Source organism: Entelurus aequoreus, linkage group LG15 (genome assembly GCF_033978785.1).
Source record: "Entelurus aequoreus isolate RoL-2023_Sb linkage group LG15, RoL_Eaeq_v1.1, whole genome shotgun sequence".
Lineage (NCBI taxonomy): Eukaryota > Metazoa > Chordata > Actinopteri > Syngnathiformes > Syngnathidae > Entelurus > Entelurus aequoreus.
This window is the reverse complement of record NC_084745.1, coordinates 40,808,872-40,833,321: the sequence shown is the minus strand read 5'-3', so window position 1 is coordinate 40,833,321 and position 24,450 is coordinate 40,808,872. Positions and strand designations below refer to the sequence as shown.

The 24,450-nt window shown below is 38.5% G+C and overlaps 1 protein-coding gene across 4 annotated transcripts in view; it reads right to left on the bottom strand.

Annotated features, from left to right (window-relative positions):
• The window catches only part of LOC133630153 (microtubule-associated protein 4), a 240,221-nt gene extending 217,469 nt beyond the window's left edge, over positions 1-22,752 (bottom strand). For all 4 annotated transcript variants that reach the window (XM_062021524.1, XM_062021525.1, XM_062021527.1 and 1 more), the window contains exons 1-2: positions 22,716-22,752; positions 22,516-22,628 (exon numbers count right to left, since the gene is read on the bottom strand). In XM_062021524.1, the coding sequence (XP_061877508.1) occupies positions 22,516-22,628; positions 22,716-22,717 (115 nt within the window). In that variant the 5' untranslated portion in view covers positions 22,718-22,752. The remainder of the gene's footprint in view (positions 1-22,515; positions 22,629-22,715) is intronic.
• Positions 22,753-24,450: the final 1,698 nt, after the last annotated feature.

Sequence of the window (24,450 nt, the reverse complement as noted above, 5' to 3'; positions counted from 1 at the left end):
CAGAAAACAGGACAATAATAATAGCAGCACAGAAGGGGAAAAAAAGGAATAAAGAAAAACGGAAATGCAATATGAAATACACAGATCAAAAGCCAATTTATTGCACATTATTCATTTCAAAACATGTGCATAATATAATACAGCATCTATATATAGTGATTTTTCTTATTCTAAAAATTAAAAAAAAACTAAGTGCTACACAACATCCATATTTTAACAGTGAGGCTCATCAACTCTATATAGTAGACATACATAATGAATTGTGTGCCATATGATGCAGTTTAATAATGTAAACTGCATCTATCTTCGAAAGGTTTCTAATAAAACAGGCAAAACATTTTTTTTTTTTAAATCTATGTCTAATGTGTTTTATATAAAGACAATTTTAAAGTTAAAAGTTGAAGTACCACTGATAGTCACACACACACACACACACACACACGCACACACTAAGTGTGGTGAAATTACCCTCTGCATTTGACCCATCCCCTTGTTCCACCCCCTGGGAGGTGAGGGGAACAGTGAGCAGCAGTGGTGTCCACGCTCAGGAATCATTATTGTGATTATCTTGCTCAAAATTGTGATTCTCTGGGACAAAAATCCCAAACACGCAAAATATATTCAGGTCCTTTGTTCATGTGTTAAAGAGATGACTATTACTATTATTACCATTATTACTAATGGTCTCCTCACTGTCTCATTCTGCTTTAAAAATACTTCCAATGCTCTTTTTGCCATTTTTAAATGGGAGGTCCCGCAAGGACAGTTGACAGGGACTTTTTTGAAAGAGATGAATACAAAGACTGATACTAATCCATCATGTCATAAAAGGTGGAACGCTCGTTCGCTAGACGGTAACTTCAAGCAGTATAAGTCAATGATTAATGTGATCGCTCCTCCCACAAGCTAAATAACGATAGCCAGAAAGTCTTGCTGGTGGCGTCGGCCATCAGAGGGAGGGGGAAGTGTCGGTCGTCATGCCAACGACAGTGCAGCGAGGGTCCTTGAGTAAAAATGTCAGTGTTTGGTTGTGATGCAGCTTGTCAAGTATAATACATTTAAAATGTTGTCATTTAGAAATTAGATTGCATGGGTGTGTGAATCAAAACCACATTTTTTGCAGGCCTCCTTAGGCTTGTTCATGTTCCAAAAATTATACTTTATGTGAGACTTCCCCAAATTCCATGACACTCAGTTTCATGATGCTACAACTTGATACATTCTTTCACACCTGTCAACATTCACCATGTCCTCCCTGATGGTCTCCTCCCTCCCCATTGAAAGCGGACACAGGAATGAATGAATTCTCTGTACGTCTACAATAGTGTTAGCCCCACGCGCACGCACACACAAACACACACACACACACAAATTTACACACAGTATCTCTTTGGGAACGATTGTTGCAGAGCCAGGCTTTACACATCGCAGCGGAATGCATAGCAGCACAAACACACAGAGGTCACATTCATTCCAAAACAAACTAGTAGCAATCACATAGGAGGCTAGTCCAATATCTAGGGCTCATTGTGATTTAGTTGTTGAGGAAATGACGGATTCTAAGAGGATGCAGATGATTATGAATCGATGGACAAACATTCAAATATGGATTATTTAAGTATGTTAGAAAAAAACAAGTAATACAGATGGTTCTGAAATGTGGAACAAGGCAGGAGGAAAGGAGAAGTCAAAAAGGTTTTGTACAATTCAACAGACGTGTAAGGGGAACACAGATTTAGATTTAAATGCACCAAAGTAGGTCTGGGGATTTATCAAGTTAGTAAGATATATCAATATATTTTTAAACAAGATATGAATTAAGAAAATATCGTAATATCGATATTACGGCTGGGCGATATGGCTTTTTATTAATATCTGAATATTTTTAGGCCATGGCAACCGGCAAAATTCGTAGCTTGGTTGCACACGATATATATCTCGATATTTTGCCTTAGCCTTGAATGAACACTTGATGCATATAATCACACCAGTATGATGATTCTATGTGTCTGCATTAAAACATTCTTGTCCATACTAGGGATGTCCCGATCCAGGTTTTTGCACTTCCGATCCGATACGATGTTGTTTTTGCACTTCCGATCCGATACCGATACTGGCCTTATCCGAGCATGTATTAAAGTTTAAAGTTATTTAGCCTACTTAGTTGTCAGATTCATGTTGAAAAGGGTTTTAGTACTCTTGATAACAACTAGCCAGCTGAATTAGGTGAGTTTGAATAATACACAATGGAGATGTTGACGTGCGGAGTTTCAAACACTCTTCATTTTCTAGCAGGGGACTTTTCAAATGATGCTACATATTAGCAGTAATGCTACTTTTTATAGCAACGCTTTTGCACCACACTTGACAAATTACGGTTGTCTGTTCGACATAATCCCACTTGAAGCCAAACCACCGCCAGACGATGGACCCCCTGCTGTTTTTCTTGGGGATTAATTCATTCTTCCTTCATTATTACCGCTCACACAGCTACGCTAGCATCACAGCTAACGTTAGCCATGTTGCTACCTCTCTGCTGGGAGAGTGCGTATACGTATGTGACGTATGACGTGACAGTATGTGACGTGTGTAAGAAGGTGCGTTTGCTGTCTGTGAGAAGGAGACACAAGAAGGAGTGGGAAGAGCCTGTCGTGTAATGCCAGCAGCTAAAAGCAACTGCGTGAGAACCTATACTCGACTGTGTTGAAGGTGTGCTGGAAAATGCGGAACGGAAATTAGGGAGCAGCAGAAAAGTGGAATGTATTATTTAAATCGGTGCGTTGGAAAACACGGACCGGAATTTTTTTTAAAACTGGATCTGGATCGGCATTTTTCCATGCCTTGCCGATACGCATTTTTTGGCAAATATCGGCGGCCGATCCGATCCAAATATCGGATCGGGACATCCCTAGTCCATACTGCATTAATATATGCTCATTTTAAACTTTCATGCAGAGAGGGAAATCACAACTAAGTCAATTTACCAAAACGGTATTTATTAAATAGTTATTAAGCAGTGGCACAAACATTCATGTCATTTCCGAAACAGAAAGTGCAAGATTGTCAGAGACATTTTAAAACAAGCTATTAGTGCACTTGTGTGCATGATGTTACTAAGATGACATATCAAAACAACACTAAATTAAAGTGCACTTTTTGTACAGAATGCCACTACAATAGTTAAAAACAAATAAAGTGCACTTTTGTGCATGATGTCACACAAGATAATTCAATAACTGTCAAATAAAAATTAGCTGCATAATAGGAAATCAAATAGTGTATGTCCTTTGGTATGTGGTAGGTTCCTCGGACGTTATCTCCTTCTGTTGTTGACTATTTTTTTTCATACGGTGTTGATCTGGAAATTGTTGCTTCGGCATTTTGTTGGGTGGCACCGGCCGGAGATGTTGACATGCGGAGTTTCAAGCACTCCTCATTGTCTAGCGGATGACTTTTCAAATTATGCTACACATTAGCAGTGGTGCTACTTTTTGTAGCAATGGTTTTGCCGCATACTTGACATATTACGGTTGCTGTTTAACCCCGCTTGAAGCCAAACCACCGCCAGACGATGGAACCCCTCCTGTTTTTCTTGGGAATTAATTCTTCTTCCTTCATTTGTTACCAGATTCGCACCTTCTCTCTCTCGTATTACAACTCGCGCCGCTTCGCTAGCATCACAGCTAACGTTACCCATGTCGCTACCTCTCTGCTCAGCGAGGGCGTATGACGTTGCACGCATGAACAGTATGTGACGTATGTGTGAAGGTGTGCTTGTTTTATCACTCTGTGAGAAGGAGGGACAAGAAAGAGTGGGAAGAGCCTGTAGCTAAAAGCAACTGCGTGAGAACGTATACTCGAATATCACGATATAGTCATTTTCTATATCGCACAGAGACAAACCCGCGATATATCGAGTATATTTGATATATTGCCCAGCCCTAATCGATATAGTTGATTTCACGTTAAAATGACCAAGCGCCGCTTATTTGCTGTGTTCCTTGTTCTCCCCCACTTCTCACTCCCTCTCATGGGCTACTAAACCCCTCCCCTTCCTCCTTCCAAGACGTGCTTGCACGTATAAGAACATCCATGATTGGTTGGTTGTTTACTATGATGAGTCACGATTGGTTGAGATTAGGCCAATCAGAGGCAAGATAGGGCAGGTCATGGAACCAGGAAGGGAAACCACAACAGACATCCCAAAAGACGGCGAGAGAGTCGTAGAAGAGAAGAGGGAATATTCAAGCGAGCGATTTATATATTAAAAAACTAGTTGAAGATGGCAAAGGGATTCTTTTCTTTAGATTTTTCTTTTAGCGATGTAGACGACGTCCAGGAAACCCACAATGCGTCTACTTGGCCACATTTGGACAAATGTATGTGTCTGGATTAGGGCTGCAACTAACGATTAATTTGATAATCGATTAATCTGTCGATTATTACTTAGATTAATCAATTAATAATCGGATAAAAGAGACAAACTACATTTCAATCCTATCCAGTATTTTATTGAAAAAATACAGCATACTGGCACCATACTTATTTTGATCATTGTTTCTCAGCTGTTTGTACATGTTGCAGTTTATAAATAAAAGTTTATTTAAAAAATAAAAAAAATTAAAAAAAATGTTTTAAAAACTCTGCGCATAGCATAGATCCAACGAATCGATGACTAAATTAATCGGCAACTATTTTAATAATCGATTTTAATCGATTAGTTGTTGCAGCCCTAGTCTGGATAAAACATTTATTTGAGTTGTTTACCGTCTAAGCCCAAATCAAAACTGGAATAGGTGGAATCCACATTTAAGAACACACATGATTGAGGACATGTGATGACTTTTGCTACAGTACAGCCTTTCTAAATGCTACATTTCATTTTCATTGGTGTTTGACAACTAGACAGTAGCTGACATTTTGTTCATTATTTCTACTCTTTAAATTTCAACATTGAATAGTTTAATCATTTTGAAACAAACAACAAGAACAGTCGCACAATTAAGTAAAGCCACTTACTTGGCACTGACCAGACATGTGGTCTAGTAGGACCACAGAACCGTACATGTGTGACAGTCCATTACATCGTCGACTGGGAAGTAAAAAGTGCCTGCCTGCAAATGTATTTTTTATCTGAGTTTGATACATTTTGTATTATTTGCACAGCTATGTTATTTATTTTACGTAGAAATAATATTTTTCAATTTTATTTATGTTATGTAATTCTGTGCTACTTAAACAGTTTATTTTCTGTGTTGTAAATACCCATCTTGACTAACTGGGTTAATGCAAGTGCCACTGACTGTTTACAGTACAGTTGTCATTCACTTCAATTTCAGTGAATTTTGCTGTAAAATGAATATCTTTATTTGTATACTTTCACCAGAAAATATATTGAGATTTATATCAAATATTGAATTTAGGAAAAATATATCGAGGTATACTTTTTCGTCTATATCGCCCAGCCCTACATTGAGTGTAAATATTTTTCGTCGAGTGCCAACATTTTGTCGCCGGTGTTTTGGCAAGACTTGTTCTTCAGTGGAATGCATGCAGCCCCTGCATGTGTATGAATCCAGGGAATGTGGATTTATGTACATGCATTGAAGGACTATTTCACGTGACCAATCGTTACACTAAATAACAATATTTTTTTTTGTATTTTGTCATTTCACACTTCAAACGATCAAATGTATGGTTAGGTCGAGCGGGGTTGTGTTCAACTCATGATGCGGAATGTGGTTGGTTTTTTTAATGAACCATCAAAATTTGATATTTAGAGCTGAAGGCATCTCGTTATGATGAAAACAATGAAATGTTATTACAAATAATAGACAAAAACAAAGATATATGAATACATGGATACCATTTATTGAACCTTTTTAGGACCCCATTTACTCCAAATAGACTGCCGACTTGTGAGAAAAACGATGATTTCTATATTGATGAAAATAATCATGAATACAGTAAGGAAGGGATTTATATGGCCCCAGTCTTGTTGTGGATCTCACGTGAACGAAGGAGGGGTGGGTTAATCATTTTGCAATGCAGTCTGCTGAAAATGATGGAAAGCACTACGACCCAATTTGACACGTTTCATGTGTCAGGTAAACAGCAACGAACGGGGGCATGTGAATCCCCTTCCTGCTGTAATATTTTGGCCATAATCGGGCAGCCCTATCTGGATGGAAGTTTATTGCCTAAAGACAGTTAAGAACAATGCAACGTTACATCACTAAAACGTGTCCCTCCATCCACCCCTCATGCACCTGAATGCCAAGTGACCCCTAATTCATCTGTAATTCCCAGCAGGGTTCATGGCAGCGGCAAAGCCTGTTTGCTGACATTCTGTTCCAGCTGCTGCTGTTGTGAGCAGGATTACAGGGAGCGGCTCACCCTGCACCATCCCACTCCTCCGCAACATCCATCCCTCCATCATTTCATTCATTCAATCCGCAGTTGTCACGCAATCTCAGAGTCCAAGCCTCGATACACACTCGAGTGTTTACAAATATAAACACACACTGCAGCATATGCAGACACACATGTTTCAGGATGTTTTTTTTTTTTAAATAAAAAACAAATAATTTTAAGAAAAAATGTGTATTTTACCTGAAAGGTAAGGACATTTGTGTTGTTTTTAATTGTGTCTTTTTTTTACGCTCATATGAAAATGAAGTGAACAAATAAGTCCTTTGTCAGTGCTGCACTTTTGAAGTGAAAGCCTCGTTTGCATGACAATAGTTGTGCTACAACAAAACGTCTGGCCTGCTTAACAAGTAGGAGTGCAACAATTTGACGACATTGTCGACGATAAAATGTGTCATTTGTCGACAATTGTCGGTGGCGTCAGCATTTGTGTTCTTCCAGACAGAAACGAGTCAGTCAGCCCGGCCACTCGCAACAACATCACAGGCAAAAACATGGTACGTGTGGGAACATTTCACCCTAATTTTGTTAACGACATGAATACCTTGCTCATTTTGCAAAGCAGACTTGTTTTTAATGGCAGTGCATCTGTGATACGGGAAGATTTAAAACGGAGGCATGATGTCGGACATCTGGAGGATGCAAGCTCAACTTTGTAAGATAGTTAGCTTGTTACTCTGCCAGCTAGCTATTTCTACCGTATTTTCCGGACCATACGGCGCACCGGATCACAGTTGAAGGCACACTGCCGATGAATGCTCTATTTTTTATCTTTTTTCATATATTAAGCGCACCGGATTATAAGGCGCATTAAAGGAGTCATTTTATTTTTTTTCTAAATGTAAAACACTTCCTTGTGGTCTACATAACATGTAATGGTGGTTCTTTGGTCAAAATGTTGCATATATTATGTTTTACAGATCATCTTCAAGCCGCTTTCTGACAGTCGCTTCCGTATGCGGCGTTTTGTGGGTGGTTTTATTTACGTGGCTCACCTTTGGCAGCGTCTTCTCCCCGTCATCTTTATTGTGGCGGTGTAGCGTGCAAGGACGGGAGTGGAAGAAGTGTCAAAAGATGCCGTTAACTGTACTAAAATCAATAACAGCAGGAAACAACCACACCGGAAATGTGTCTCGTGAAAAACCGTCCGATTGGAAATCTAATAACTAAAGTTCCTTGGGTGAATAATGTAAACTCACTAAACCGGTATGTTTTAGCGCTTTCATGGCAAGTTTACTGACAGATATAAGTAAGAACTTTACACTACTTTATATTACAAATGGCAACAGCGGAGGATGAATGTCCCATAACAAGAAGATAGAGAAAAAGAGGAAGATTATTGACTCCGATGTCGGCACCGCTTACAAAGGCGGACACGCGCAATTTTTCAGGATGTATGCAGATCCCAAATACACATCAGCAGGTACCAAATGGTAAGAAAAGTTTCTTTTGCATAATGTTGCGAAACAAAACGCCAAATATGTCTTACCTTATACACACACACAATAATAATACTCGTATGTTTAATGCGCCGACAATTCTTCAAGCGGTGCGGCTTCATAGCTTACCAAAGTCGTACTTTAACATTTTGATAGATTTTTGAGCGCCGTGTGTAATGTTCTATATTTTCAATAGAACATTTAAAATGTTGGTGTTGTTTACTTGAGACCCATCACAGTGCAGTCTACACGTATCGCTTATGTTTGACTGCCATCTACTGGTCACATTTATCATTACACCATGTACCAAATGAAATAGTTTCGAGGTGGGTATGCTCAACCCAAATTATTCCCTACATTAGGCGCACAGGGTTATAAGGCGCACTGTCGAGTTTTGAGAAGAAAAAAAAAATATTTTAAGTGCGCCTTAAAGTCCGGAAAATACGGTATATCGATTCACATACTTTTTTAATTTGTCAGGAACTTCAGGTGTGAAGCTGCGTCAATATGCACTTCAAAGAAGAACGACACAATAACAAACGTCAAACACAGACGCACGCGCACGCACATTAGGCACCACAGCGCTAATATTATACAATAATAAATAAAAAATATATTAGATAACTAAAGTGTTCAGAATCAAACAGTCTATTAGGTTACTAAAAATGCCAATAATAACTCATATACCAGTGTGCAGCTTTTTAAACATCACAAAATGTTTGTATCATTTGTTGTGTGTTTTTATTGCTGCTATTTTTTACTGTCCTTTGTTTTCATTTGTAAAAATAAAAAAAATACACTTTGTCAGCCCTGGGCCTGTACTTGCTTTTGCAAGGACAAAATTTGAATATAGTTTGTTTTTTGAACAGCCTAATGAGCAGCACAGTTACAATATATAAAAATATTTCTAAATGAATTAGATAGATAGATAGATAGATAGATAGATAGACAGATAGATAGATAGATAGATAGATAGATAGATAGATAGATAGATAGATAGATAGATAGATAGATAGATAGATAGATAGATAGATAGATAGATAGATAGATAGATAGATAGATAGATAGATAGATAGATAGATAGATAGATAGATAGATAGATAGTACTTTATTGATTCCTTCAGGAGAGTTCCCTCAGGAAAATTAAAATTCCAGCAGCAGTGTACAGAATTGAGATCGAATTTAAAAAAGTAAATAATGGGGGTATAAATGGAAACAAAATAGAAAAATATTACAGTAGAATAAAAACAAAAAGCATCAATGAGAATACAAATATAACAGTAAAATAAGAATATAACAAGAGAAACTAGGCATTAGTGACCATGTTATGAAAACGTATTACACTGTTATTGTTTTGCATCCCCCGTCATTCTAATACCCCCCCTCCCTCCCAGAGAGGAGTTGTACAGTCTAATGGCGTGTGGGACAAAGGAGTTTTTTAGTCTATTAGTCCTGCACTTGGGATGAAGCAGTCTAGCACTGAACAGGCTCCTCTGGCTACTGACAACGGTATGCAGAGGGTGACTGGCATCATCCAGGATGCTCACTAGTTTTTCCACAGTCACCTTTGTTAGTTAGCACATGCCTAAACAATATCTTGAGGTGAATTTAAAGGCAGGTGGCTAAATTAGAGCCCATGAATAGGTTTATACTTCATAATCTGAATAGTCAACTATTCGTTAAAGGGCACCTAATATGCAAAATCAACTTTTCTTATCTATTGGTACTTGTTTTTGTGTACCGTATTTTCCGGACTATAGGGCGCACTTAAAATGTTTTTTTCTCTCAAAACTCGACAGTGCGCCTTATAACCTGGTGTGCATAATGTACGGAATAACTCTGGTTTTGCTTACAGACCTCGAATCTATTTTATTCGGTCCATGGTGAAATGATAAGTGTGACCAGTAGATGGCAGTCAAACATAAGAGATACATGTAAACTGCAATATGATGGCAATATGACTTAAGTAAACAACACCAACATTTTATATGTTCCATTGAAAATATAGAAGATTACACACAGCACTCAAAAATCTATCACAATGTTAAAGTACGACTTTGGTAAGCTATGAAGCCGCACCGCTGGATGGATTGTCGGCGCATTAAACATACAAGTATTATTATGATGTGTGAATAAGGTAAGACATTATAAGGCGTTTTGTTTCGCAATATTATGCAAAAGCAACTTTTCTTACCTTCTGGTACCTGCTGATCTGTATTTGGGATCTGCATAAATCCTGAAAAATTGCGCGCAACCGCCTTTGGAGTCCGTGCTGACACCGTAGTCGATAAGCTTGTTCTTTTTCTGTATCTTCTTGTTATGGGACATTCATCCTCCGCTGTAGCCATTTCTAATATAAAGTAGTGTAAAGTTCTTACTTATATCTGTGAGTAAACTCGCCATGAAAGCCCTAAAACATACCGTTGCAGTGAGTTTACATTACTTACCCAAGGAACTTTAGTTATTAGATAATTCCGGTCGGATGGTTTTTCACGGGACACGTTGTTTCCAGATGAGGAGATGCTGCTCTGTTATTAATTTAGGTAACGTCTGAATGTCATTAAAACAGTTAGCTCCATCTTTTAGCACTTCTTCCACTCCCGTCCTTGCACGCTACACCGCTACAACAAAGATGACGGAGAGAAGACGCTGCCGAAGGTGAGCCACGTAAAGAAGACCGCCTACAAAACGGCGCATCCAGAAGCGACTGTCAAGACAGCGGCTTGAAGATGATCTGTAAAACATAATCCATGCAACATTTTGACCAAAGAACCACCATTACATGTTATGTAGACCACAAGGAAGTGTTTTACATTTAGAAAAAATAATAAGAATAATATGACTCCTTTAATGCGCCATATAATCTGGTGTGCCTTATATAAGAAAAAAGATCGAAAATAAACCATTCATCGGCAGTGCGCCTTATAATCCGGTTCGCCCTATGGTCCGGAAAGTACGGTATTTGGAATCTGCATTAGTCCCGAAAAATTTTAATCACACCACATAGGTATGGCAGAGATATTCATAAAACAATCTTGCCTTCCTTCATACTTCCTCAAAACGAGCCATTTGGAATTTGCTCTGTCCTGTGACGTCAGATATCCGCTGACAAGATAGGGATAAAGCTTTGCGCGAAACATTGTAGTCCGACGCTGTAGTCCGACGCTGTAGTCAATAAGGTCTTTATTTTTCTCTATCCTCTTGTCGTGGGGCAAACTGGCTCGTACATGCACATACATCCTTCCGTGTTGCCATGTCTAATACAATGGCGTGTACATTGAACTTCTGTCTGTCAGTAGACTCTATATAGAAGCGCTAAAAATGACAACATAGCTGACGCAGTTGAAGTGGAGGCACGTAAATAAGACAGCCCACAAAACGGCGCATCCTGAAGAGACGGTCAGAAAGGGGAATGAAGACGCTCTGTAAAACGCAATACAACATTTTGACCAAAGAATTTAAATGGAGGAAAAAAATCATAACGTGACCCCTTTAAGATGATTGATCTAGTCATGAACTAGTCAACTATTAAAATACCGGTAGTCATTAGTTGCAGCCCTATTAACAAGCAATAGCCTCAGCACAGCACTGCACTGTTATGCTAAATCTTAGCATGATATCATTTTATCCATCCATCCATCCATCCATTTTCTAACGCTTATTCCCTTTTATCTATTATCTTTAAATGAAATTGCATGGATTTACATAACGTTGTCACAAACCACCCTTTACTGCACTTTAGGGCCTCAGCACGATCTTGGTAAGTAGTAGCATTTCGTGACAGCTATTTTTTAGCATTTACATTAAGTCACCAGAATTAGAAAACATATAGCATAAGGCTGGGTGATATGGCTGAAAACTGTATCATGATATACGTTTTTTTACATTGGTCAATGTCAATAATTATTGATAGGTTTTCATGACCAAATGAAAATATAGACCAGGAGAAAAATATATTATATGTTAACATTTTTACTTCAAATTTAACCTTCCTCTGATTATAATCCCCTCAGATATCAAGGCAGAAAGGAAATGTAAAAAAACACAATCAATGTAAACAAAAAATCTAAAATCACAATAAACACTTAACAATAACCTCTTCAAATGAAGGTGCAAAAATAAGGAATATGTAAGAAATGCTTAATAAAGTGTGATAAATTGTGTCAAGTGTGAAAATGTAGACATAGAGAACAATTTGTTGCAGCTTTGGTGCCAGGAAGTTGTCTGTGTAACATTAACTTTGGCCTGGTATTCTTATTCAAGTATGGAAATGAATTTATGTTGTGCAGTAATTATTATTGAAATATTATCATTATTAAATTCTTATTTTAAAGTAGCACATATTATATTTAGTTTTTTATTTTAGTCACACAGTCCTGCACTTTGGTTCCTACCTGCTGTTTCTGTACATCCGAATAGGGAACGGACATGAGTTAAGAAGAGAAAAGATGAACGCAGCCAAGGACTACAATCCATTTGAAAAAGTCCACAAAATTGCCATACCGGCGAGGTGACTTTTCCTGTTTTATCGACAATTTCTTTGCTCTCAGCAGCACTCGAATTTAATTTCTCTTGTCACTTTGTGCAGAGAATCAACAGCAAAACAGCGCAACAAAACTTGATAGTTGATACTGTTACGCGATTGACTGTTTAGCTTGCGCCTCCTGTGCTCACTGACCCTTCCTGTTTTGCAAGGTTATACTGCTAATGCCTGTTTTCATGCAACCAACCATGCTTCATTCTTTCCGGTATCTTTCGACCAAAAATATATGTATTTATTGAACGTTTTATCAAACACATTTTATATTGATATTGATTACATGTCTACCGCTATATATAGTGATAGCATTTTATCGGCCTAGGTGAGAGGCATGATTTACGGTCTACAATTAACTTTCACGAGCAAAGGAAACGAGGAAGCACCTTACCACTCGATGATGTAAACGCTGGCACAAATGCTAGTGATGACGGTACCGCTATAAATAGCTTGTCTGCGTTAGCGTTTATAATAACAATATCACTAATACTTTGATATTGAAGTCACAAAATGTAAACGGAGTGATGTTGGTGCATTTTTATTTGGTTTTATGGGCGGAATAGAGGACCTCCTACCGGCTCCGCTGTAAGCAAACTTTTATTTACGAGTTAGAATGCGATAAAAAAAATACATCCGTCGTCATGTCTTTTATAAATAATGATTGTGAACGATAAGCAAAATTCCAAACAAGTGCAGTTCCCCTCCAAGCATCTTGAATATCACATTGAGATTTTGCAATTTAGCAACTGTCCATTGAAGCAAGAGATGTACCCTTATTGTCACAATGTATCCACGCAGGTTGCAAACATTTTAGGTGTTAGCATTTCCATTTTGTTAGCATATTGCTCAGGTTAAACAGGTTCAAAAGGCTAAGTCTAAAAGCCACCAAGTCCTGAGGTTAGTACAGTAGCAGGTTCAATTCTAGTCATGGTTATATCAAATAAATGGTAAATGGGACATGATCTGCGGAACCATAGCAGGAACTTTCCCATTTACCCGGGAAAATTAAAGTACCACCCTGCGTTTTCACCAAAATCTACCTTGGTAGTTTCAGTTGTACGAAAACTATTTTTAGTTTCAAGTAGTGAGGTGGGACTTTGGGAAGTTTCCCAATAACCTTTAAGGGCCCGGCTGTGCTGTCGAACACTACCGTATTTTCCGGACTATAAGGCGCACTTAAAATCTTTTTCGACAGTGCGCCTTATAAACCGGTGCGCCTAATGTAAGGAATAATTTTGGTTGAACATACCCACCTCGAAGCTATTTTATTTGGTATGTGGTGTAATGATAAGTCTGACCAGTAGATGGCAGTCAAACATAAGAGATACGTGGAGGCTGCACTATGATGGGTCTCAATTAAACACCAAAATTTTAAATGTTCCATTGAAAATATAGAACATTACACACAGCGCTCAAAAATCTATCAAAATGTTTTAGTACGACTTTGGTAAGCTGTGAAGTCGCACTGCTTGAAGGATTGTCGGTGCGTTAAACATACAAGTATTAATATGGTGTGTGTATAAGGTAAGATATATTATCTGGTATTTTGTTTCGCAATATTATGCAAAATAAACTTTTCTTACCTTCTGGTACCTGCTGATCTGTATTTGGGATCTGCGTAAATCCTGAAAAATTGCGCGCGTCCGTAGTCGGTAATCTTCTTATTTTTTTCTATCTTCTTGTTATGGGACATTCATCCTCCGCTGTTGCCATTTCTAATATAAAGTAGTGTAAAGTTCTTACTTATATTTGTCAGTAAACTCGCCATGAAAGCGCTAAAACATACCGGTGTAGTAAGTTTACATTATTCACCCAAGGAACTTTAGTTATCAGAGTTCCGGTCGGACGTTTTTTCACAGGACACATTTCCGGTGTTGTTTCCGGATGAGGAGATGCTGCTCCGTTATTGATATAAGTAAAGTCTGAATGTCATTAAAACAGTTAGCTCCATCATTTGACACTTCTTCCACTCCCATCCTTACATGCTGCAAGATGACGAGGAGAAGACGCTGTTGAAGGTGAGCCACGTAAATAAGACCGCCCACAAAACGGCGCATCCGGAAGCGACTGTCAGAAAGCGGCTCAAAGATGATCTGTAAAACATAATCTATGTGACATTTTGACCAAGGAACCACCATTACATGTTATGTAGACCACAAGGAAGTGTTTTACATTTAGAAAAAAATAATAATAATATGACTCCTTTAATGCGCCCTATAATCCGGTGCGCCTAATATTTGACAAAAGATAAAAAATAGACCATTCATTGGCAGTGCGCCTTATAATCCGGTGCGCCCTATGGTCCGGAAAATACGGTAATTGGTTTAACACAGTTGGAGCATTCCTAAAAACGTTATATTTAAACACAATGGCCGCCATTACAGTATGCAATGCAACTTGTTTATTTATTATTTCTTGTGCATTTCAATTTCAAAATAGTTGACAACAGAAAGAAAGAAGAACAAAAGGAACTTCCGACTTGCTGGAACCTTTGTGGGGCATCTGTGTGCTGAAGAACGCTGATCAGTGGAACTCGCTTGCAGTCATTTTACTCAGCCGTAGTCTTCAAACTAGTATGCAGTTTCATGATTTTTATTTATTTTTACAAACATTATTGCAATACACAAAGCTACGAGAAGTGGACAGACTATTTAAAACGTATTTACAGAGGAATATAAATAATTCAGCTGGACTTCGAAGTGGCGAGGCGAGCTGCTCACTGAGACTTCAACCTCGTAGTTTGAAGAGAAATGTGAAACGAAGTACAAGTGAAACCAAGGTAAATCACATCAAATATTAACTACTTACTTTGTTACATATCGTAAAAGTAGTCAGCGACACGCCATTTGTGTAGTTATAGTCTCAACCCGAGTGAATCGAATGCTAATAGGCAAACGCTAAATCTGATGCGTTTATGTTGTCGCCGCGAGATAAACACTCACATTTATTCTTTATATATTGTTATTTACAGTTGAACTGGACCATAAGGAATCGCCCGACCTTCAGGAAGTCATCATTTACTGAGGGGTCGGCTTTCTGACTGTTGTACACTGTGGAAAAAAGCCTGAATTTGTATGTAAAATTTGGTAGAGTTTGTTTTTATATCATATATTTTCGTATATTATTGCTTTGTATTTCATTCACTTAAACTTTAGTAAATGAAATATGACCTAATATTGTCTGTTTATTTACATGATAGTGTAGAAATATACTGTATATACTATATACTGTATATACTATAAATATACTGTATATACGATATACTAAATATACTATCCATACACCATCAGCCTGAGTAGTATAAAATACCCTGAACCGTGAAACACGGTGGAAACCAAAACCACACACTTCTACAGGAACCTTTAGTCACAGGAACTTAGAGTTCCTGAACTTTAGGTAGAAAAAGGCCTATTTTTTATGGCATTTAACTGCTACTTCACACACTGACGACGTAGCATTGTGTTCATTTGTATAAATTTCCACCAGTTTAGTTTGGTACAGCTCAGATATGATTGGTAAATAACCATGTCATATAATTTAGCAGTTGATTCCACAAAGAAGATGTGCGACAATGGGACATTATTTATAAACAAGCGACACCAGCGTAGATAGTCTTGTGTGTTTTCAAGAGCAAACATGTCTTTCAAACTTTCAAACATGAGCACAATAAACGTGTCATTAAAAGGTCAAATAAGTCCATTGTCCTTTTATTTTTAGTAAACTGCCCGTTGTAAAAAAAAAAACAATAAAAAAATAAAAAGCCGTTAGCACTTTTGAGTATTGTTAACTTCGGATCGTAAATTCTGGTGTAATATATAATCTTAATAAATAATTCATGTTAAATCAGGAGACTCCCATCAGTAACCTCATCTAAAATCAATGCACTGACTGGAAGCACTAAGTGAATGACTTTCATATTAGATAAATGAATGATGTATGTTCAAAACCACCAAGCATGTTTAAAAAATGTTTTTAATAAAAATTATGATACAGTCCATCTCTCAGACTGACAGAGTCAAACCTCCACTTTTAAGTAGCATTACCAAGGCCGCAGTTATCGATAATTTTAGTAATGGATTAGTCTATCGATTAGTTTGTTTGATTAATCGAGTAATCGGATAAAACACACTTTATAGCCTCAATGTGTGGTTTAGAGAAAATAGTTGAAGTAATCTGCAATTTTTCTTTGCTTACAATCACATTCATTGTTTTATTTTTCGAATAAATGCACATCACTAACATTGAAATCAAAATGTTGAACATGTATGCATTGAACAAAAAAAGGAAAAACTCACCACACATTACAACACACACTACTACACTGCTCTCACGTGCGTTCTATTGCAGCGGCCGTGCACAAACTATATTTGTGTATTTAAATTTCCGTGCACCAAATGCGGTCCAGATTTTTGTATTTTATTATTTGATTAAATAATGCATTATTTTGCACCGAATGTTCTGCAAGCATTCTACTCGAAAGAAGAAAAAAAACATCACACATCAACACCTCAAACAATAACAGACACCTAAAACGCCAGCATCCCTACGACACTGTTTTGTAAGCCTTAGAAGACGCCAGCTGCAATGAAAATTGTGCACAAACAACACGTATACCTATTATTTTCTTAAATGTAGATTTAAGTTATCAGTATCAGTCTTGAAAAGTAGGAAGTTACTTACATCATATGTATCATACATGCCTTCCCACACAAGTGGATCAAGTGTGGCTAGTGTGGATGGATTGATGAATCATTTGACAATCAAAGTTATGTTATGTGTTTCTAATTACTTTCTGCATGACTTCAGAGTACCAACTTCCTCTTTTCAAGAATGGCATGAACCAGACAATACAACGTTGCTTGTTTCTGTGTCAGTTCACTATTTGAGGCAACACAAAGTTCAACTAGGGACAGTGCGGGACTGTTATTGTGTATCATGTAACTGTCAGATGTAAAATATGATAGTTTATAATGGGACCATCACTCATTACTATGTGACATGAACTCTCGTTTACTTTGGGTCTGTGGACATACTGTACACACTATTACATCGCATCAAGCACATAATGACATGAGGACGTTAAGATTGGCCTCACTTCGGAATTCCCACTCAGCAATCTAGAGTTGTTTTTCCTGTAAGCCCTTAGCAAGTTATTGTCATATAAGGAATGTTTGAATAGAATTTTGCATTTTTGCAGAAAGTACTAAAAAGACTGTTTGGTACCTTTACGCTGATGCCTAGAGGGTGCTAACATTCTAAAGTTTTGTAAGCGTTATATGTCAGCTAATGATAGTGATTGAAAAGTTTGGCTAGGTAACATTAGCTATCAGTGAATGTATGTTCTATCATAACAAAAACAGTAAAATCTCCAATTTTTTTCACCAAAAATTTAAAATCCGATTTTTTCCCTACTTTTTAAAGAAATCATAATTCAATCATTCAAAAGAGTGCAGTCATTTGTTCCACGCCTGTTGCCACAAATCTAAACCACTGACAACACTTTTCTTTTCTTTGGAACAAACGTCATGCTTTCGTTCGCGTTAGCATTGGCCATGTTTTACTAGGCGTGTAAATATAAGGAGGAGGGTGGAAGCTCCGGCAGCTCCTCGGGGGCAAAAAGCACGATGAAGCAAGAAGAGAAAAAAAAATATATATATATATATATGTACATGTATATATATTTTTTTAATCATCTGCAACACAAAACTTGAATGTATCGATACAAATTATATATCGCCCATGACTGTAAATTGTTAGTGGAATATTTGTGTGTATGTGCAGTAGGGTTGTACGGTATACCGGTATTAGTATGGTACCGCGATACTAATGAATCATATTCGGTACTATACCGCCTCTGAAAAGTACCCCCCTACCCGCACACACGTCGTCGTCACGTCGTGACATTGCTGGTTTACGAGCAGACGAGCATGTTCCGCAGTGCACAATCACAGAGTACTTACAAGCAGACAGAGCGTGTAGACAGAAAAGGGAGAACGGACGCATTTTGGCTTAAAAACTGACGATAAAGGTGAAGTTATAACACTGACACACCCACCGGAAGAGGTGCTTTAAGACATGGCTAGCTAGCTAGTGGCTAAAGTCCAGCCTCAGTCAGCAGTGGTGTAGCTACGTCTAAATCACTAATCATCGCCTCCATGGCGACAAATAAAGTAAGTTTCTTACAAGTATCATCCCTGCAGGACGAGGAATAGCTAAACATGCTTCACTACACACCGTAGCTCACCGGCGTCAAAATGTAAACAAATGCAATTGGTGGATCTATACCTAACATCCACTGTAATGATACCAAGTACAGTAGCATATCTAGTCGATACTACTATGATTACATCGATATTTTTTGGCATCACAACATCTTATTTTGTTTTTTTTAATTTATATTATGTTTATAAACTCAGGGAATATGTCCCTGGACACATGAGGACTTTGAATGTGACCAATGTATGATCCTGTAACTACTTGGTTTCGGATTGATACCCAAATTTGTGGTATTATCCAAAACTAATGTAAAGTATCAAACAACAGAAGAATAAGTGATTATTACATTTTAACAGAAGTGTAGATATAACATGTTAAAAGAGAAAATAACCAGATACTAACAGTAAATGAACATCCATATATCCATTTTCTACCGCTTATTCCCTTTGGGGTCGCGGGGGGCGCTGGAGCCTATCTCAGCTACAATCGGGCGGAAGGCGGGGTACACCCTGGACAAGTCGCCACCTCATCGCAGGGCCAACACAGATAGACAGACAACATTCACACTCACATTCACACACTAGGGCCAATTTAGTGTTGCCAATCAACCTATCCCCAGGTGCATGTCTTTGGAGGCATGTAGATTAATAATTCATTTTCTACCACTTGTCCTTAATAATTTTGACGAAATAATAGAATATAAATGACAATATGTTACTGCATATGTCAGCAGCTAAATTAGGAGCCTTTGTTTGCTTACTTACTACTAAAAGACAAGTTGTCTTGTATGTTCACTATTTTAATTAAGGACAAACTTGCAATAAGAAACATATGTTTAATGTACTGCCAATAATGCTATTTTTTGTGGTCACCTTCATTTTAAAAGTATCGAAATAATTTTGGTACTGGTACCAAAATATTGGTATCGGGACAACACTAATGTGCAGCGTAAGTGTGTACCGTATTTTCCGCACTATAAAGGCGCACCTAAAAACCTCCAATTTCCTCAAAAGCTGACAGTGCGCCTTATAATCCGGTGTGCCTTATATATGGACCAATATTGAGCCACAACAGGTCTCGTAACTACGGTAACTACGCCTTTTCCCCCTTCTACGGCTGCTTACCGTAGAAGAAGAAGCGCTTCTTCTTCTATGGGGGAAAATGAAGTCGGCGGCTGCTTACCGTAAAAGAACTTCTTCTAAGGGGGAAAATGAAGTCGGCGGCTAATTACCGAAGAAGAATAACTTTTTCTTCTACGGGGGAAAATGATGTTGGCGGCTGATTACCGTAGTTGCGAGACCTAAACTTTATGTAAAGACCCAAAACTGGCTCCTATTAAGAGACACGCTTACGACGCAGAGTTTAAACTCAAGGCGATCAGTCACGCAGTAGAACACGGGAATTGAGCAGCAGCGAGAGAATTTAACATTAACGAATCAATGGTGCGGAAGTGGAGGAAGCAACATGATGACCTGCGCCAAGTAAAGAAGACTAAACAGAGTTTCCGAGGGAACAAAGCGAGATGGCTACAGTTGGAGGACAAACTCGAACAGTGGGTTGTTGAACAGAGAGCAGCAAGTAGAAGTGTCAGTACAATCACTATTTGTTTTGTTGACATTCCCTTTAGCGCAGCTCCATTTAATGGATGCATAACGTATGTCATCTATGTTGCTGCTTCTTGATCTTAGCGCTGCTTTCGATACCATAGATCATAATATTTAATTAGAGCGTATAAAAACATGTGCTGGTATGTCAGACTTAGCCTTGTCTTGGTTTAACTCTTATCTTACTGACAGGATGCAGTGCGTCTCCCATAACAATGTGACCTCGGACTATGTTAAGGTAACGTGCGGAGTTCCCCAGGGTTCTGTTCTTGGCCCTGCACTCTGCAGCATACACATCATACGCAAATACGGTGTTAGCTTTCACTGTTATGCTGATGACACTCAACTCTACATGCCCCTAAAGCTGACCAACACGCCGGATTGTAGTCAGCTGGAGGCGTGTCTTAATGAAATTAAACAATGGATGTCTGCTAATTTTTTGCAACTCAACGCCAAGAAAGCGGAAATGCTGATTATCGGTTCTGCTAGACACCGACATTTATTTAATAATACCACCCTAACATTTGACAACCAAACAATTACACAAGGCGACTCGGTAAAGAATCTGGGTATTATCTTCCACCCAACTCTCTCGTTTGAGTCACACATTAAGAGTGTTACTAAAGCGGCCTTCTTTCATCTCCGTAATATCGCTAAAATTTGTTCCATTTTGTCCACTAGCGACGCTGAGATCATTATTCATGCGTTCGTTACGTCTCGTCTCGATTACTGTAACGTATTACTTTCGGGTCTCCCTATGTCTAGCTTTAAAAGATTACAGTTGGTACAAAATGCGGCTGCTAGACTTTTGACAAGAACAAGAAAGTTTGATCATATTACGCCTATACTGGCTCACCTGTACTGGCTTCCTGTGCACTTAAGATGTGACTTTAAGGTTTTACTACTTACGTATAAAATACTACACGGTCTAGCTCCAGCCTATCTTGCCAATTGTATTGTACCATATGTCCCGGCAAGAAATCTGCGTTCAAAGAACTCCGGCTTATTACTGATTCCCAGAGCCATAAAAAAGTCTGCGGGCTATAGAGCATTTTCTATTCAGGCTCCAGTACTATGGAATGCCCTCCCGGTAACAGTTAGAGATGCTACCTCAGTAGAAGCATTTAAGTCCCATCTTAAAACTCATTTGTATACTCTAGCCTTTACATAGACCCCCTTTTTAGACCACTGTTCAGAGTCGGGACCTGGGGTGGACCGCTCGCCTGTGCATCGGTTGGGGACATCTCTGCGCTGCTGACCCGTCTCCACTCGGGATGGTTTCCTGCTGGCCCCACTATGGACTGGACTCTCACTATTATGTTAGATCCACTGTAGACTGGACTTTCGCTGATATGTTGGATCCACTATGGACTGGACCTTCACAATATTATGTCAGACCCACTCGACATCCATTGCTTTTGGTCTCCCCTAGAGGGGGGGGGGCGGTTACCCACATATGCGGTCCTCTCCAAGGTTTCTCATAGTCATTCACATCGACATCCCACTAGGGTGAATTTTTCCTTGCCCTTATGTGGGCTCTGTACCGAGGATGTTGTTGTGGCTTGTGCAGCCCTTTGAGACACTTGTGATTTAGGGCTATTTAAATAAACATTGATTGATTGATTGAAAATGGATGGATGGATGGTCTGTTAAACCACTAATAGTAACATAAGCTTGCCGGTGGTGTTCTTGTCATATTTTTTGGTTTGAAAAATGTAACTGAGGGCAAGTTGAAAACTTTAAACTATAGTTGAAAAGTCATCATGACTTCTGACCATGTAGAAAGTGTTCCATGACCTCTTCAAGTGTGCCTCTGCTGACACAACGTCCAGCTCCATGATGGCTAAAGGGCACTAAGGCAGCGTGCAAATGAATGGTCCACGGCTGCAGACTTGACACTAGCAAGCTCGCTTGCGTAACTCGCAGCGTCGCTGACACATGAGATCTTCAACCTGGCGTTTATTCACTGCAGACTGAAACACGCCAACTATGCAACGCATATCCAGTGTCGAGTTTTCGTTGACATAAAGTGCGGGCAGAAAACACGAGCGTGCACGGCGAGTCATCAACAGCAAGGGCGCGGACATTCCAACTGCGCCAACAGAAAGTAGGGTTTTCCGAGGCACACCTGAAGGCACCATTAACACACCGTGCATGATGCGTGCTCATCCAAAATCACCGTCCTTCCACTGCTACGTTGACTCCGAGGTAACTTTCGGCGTACTGCCAACTTCGCCGGTGACCACACAACAAAGACGCAACATAACACTCACATTTCAGCTCAACTCACCTTTAGTTGTTTGCTTTTTGACACTTTGTCGGGAGACTCCGAGCGTCGCTGTCACCGCTATGGTCCGCCCACTCGAGAAAGCACAACCCCGGTGACAAAAGAACGCGCGCCCCCTTGTGGAGAGTTAAGACCAATCAGAGAAGAGACTTTTTACTGACGTGTAATGTATCCAATCACATTGATGTAACAGTCTGACTGACATAGCTATTGACCAATCACGTCTTCAGAAGCTCGAGCAGACGGGTTGTCGTCTACAAATTGACTTTTGACGGACACTTGCAGCTTTCAATGGGGTAGTTTGGCTCCTTGTACGGCGCGCACACTTGGACCAATGGCGGCCGGTAGCAGGACATGGATCCGACCGAAGCCCTGGAAGACGCCCTTAGACGTCCGCTTGGCTCCTAGTAATGTCACCGCCGTAAAGAAGTCAGAAAATATCGCAACCAAAGTACAAACGACTGCTCGCTTTTCCAAACTATTTCCTCTAAAGTAAAATGAAGAAGGTGAGTTCAGGGGAAATAAACGAAGCACTTCTTTCACGTCTTATATGACTTGTGGAATTATAGCGACACCTTGTGGCCGAAATGGCGAACTCAGTACTTACTACTTTACTACTTACTGTACTACTTTTTCGGTCCTTTGTTTTGTCTATGTACCCTTTTTTATTTATGTTTGTCTTATTGCCGTAACTTAAATAAGCTTGCATTTCCTGGTAATGACTTAAGTGCTCCAATATTTGAGAATTATTTTTAGTTTATCCAAACACTTTGAATAGGCTAGTGTTATGTAATATTTTCAGCAACGTCGTAAAACTGTGATGTGTTTACGTGGCGGCCATCTTAGTGGGGGCAAGTGAAAATAAATCATAACCTGATTACTTCTCAGTCGATTTTATCTTGCCATATAAAAATGTGCTGTTAGTACACAACATTGCATTTATTTATTATAATAACCAATCTCATCAACTGCACAGCATACTGTCTTATTATACTGTCATACACAATGCTGTGGTGGAATCCACGCTTTTATTCTGAAACTGAACAGGAAGTTAGTCTGTGTATGTTTTAACGTTGTGTAATAATACAATAGTATTTTGCTGTTTCGTGATAGTAATGAAATTAACAATACTACAACATATGTCAACATGAACGGAACATTTTTCGAACATCAACCGTAAACAGTGTGTAGACGTTGATTTAAGTGGGTTTTCAAAACAAATGTTTTCAACTGTGTACATTATAACTATATCGTTACAGAAACTATTCAGAATGTGCAGATTAGATACAAGTTAGTATTATTCAGCTATCAGGTGGTTGTAAAAAAAAAAAAAGTACATTTGTGGTTAATATATGTCTGTTTCGGTTATACCAAAAAGTCTAATATTGAACATAATATTGGACATTAAATTATTAATTATTTGATTCAAAAGCAGAAGCATGTGTGCCATATTCAAAAAATTCAACAATATAAATCATCTATTTATCTTGCTTATTCTTTATCCGGCATTTTTTAATACATCGTACAATGTTTTTGTATCAGTTATTTATGCATGTATAATATTTATAAGTTGGTCTTTAATAATTTCTAAGTATTTAATTTAGTTTCTATTTATTATAACTGTTTTATTTTATACAATTTTTTGTTTGTCTTGTTTTCTTCCCCTTAATCACTGAACAATTTTTTTTAATCCTATTTGCTTATTTTTTCAATTATATTTGTTTGTTTTGTCATCTTCTGTTGATCATATTTACTCTTATTTTATCTACTTTTATTATTCACTTATCTATTATTCTTGTCATGTAGTAGTATCTTATAATACAAGCTGGCTCAGCTATTTTTGTATGTTTTTAAGTTGCAAGTAAAAACTCTGGTTATAAGCCTGTAGCTAACTTGGTGTAGCAGAATAAGTTGATAACACCAGCCAAGGACGTTAAA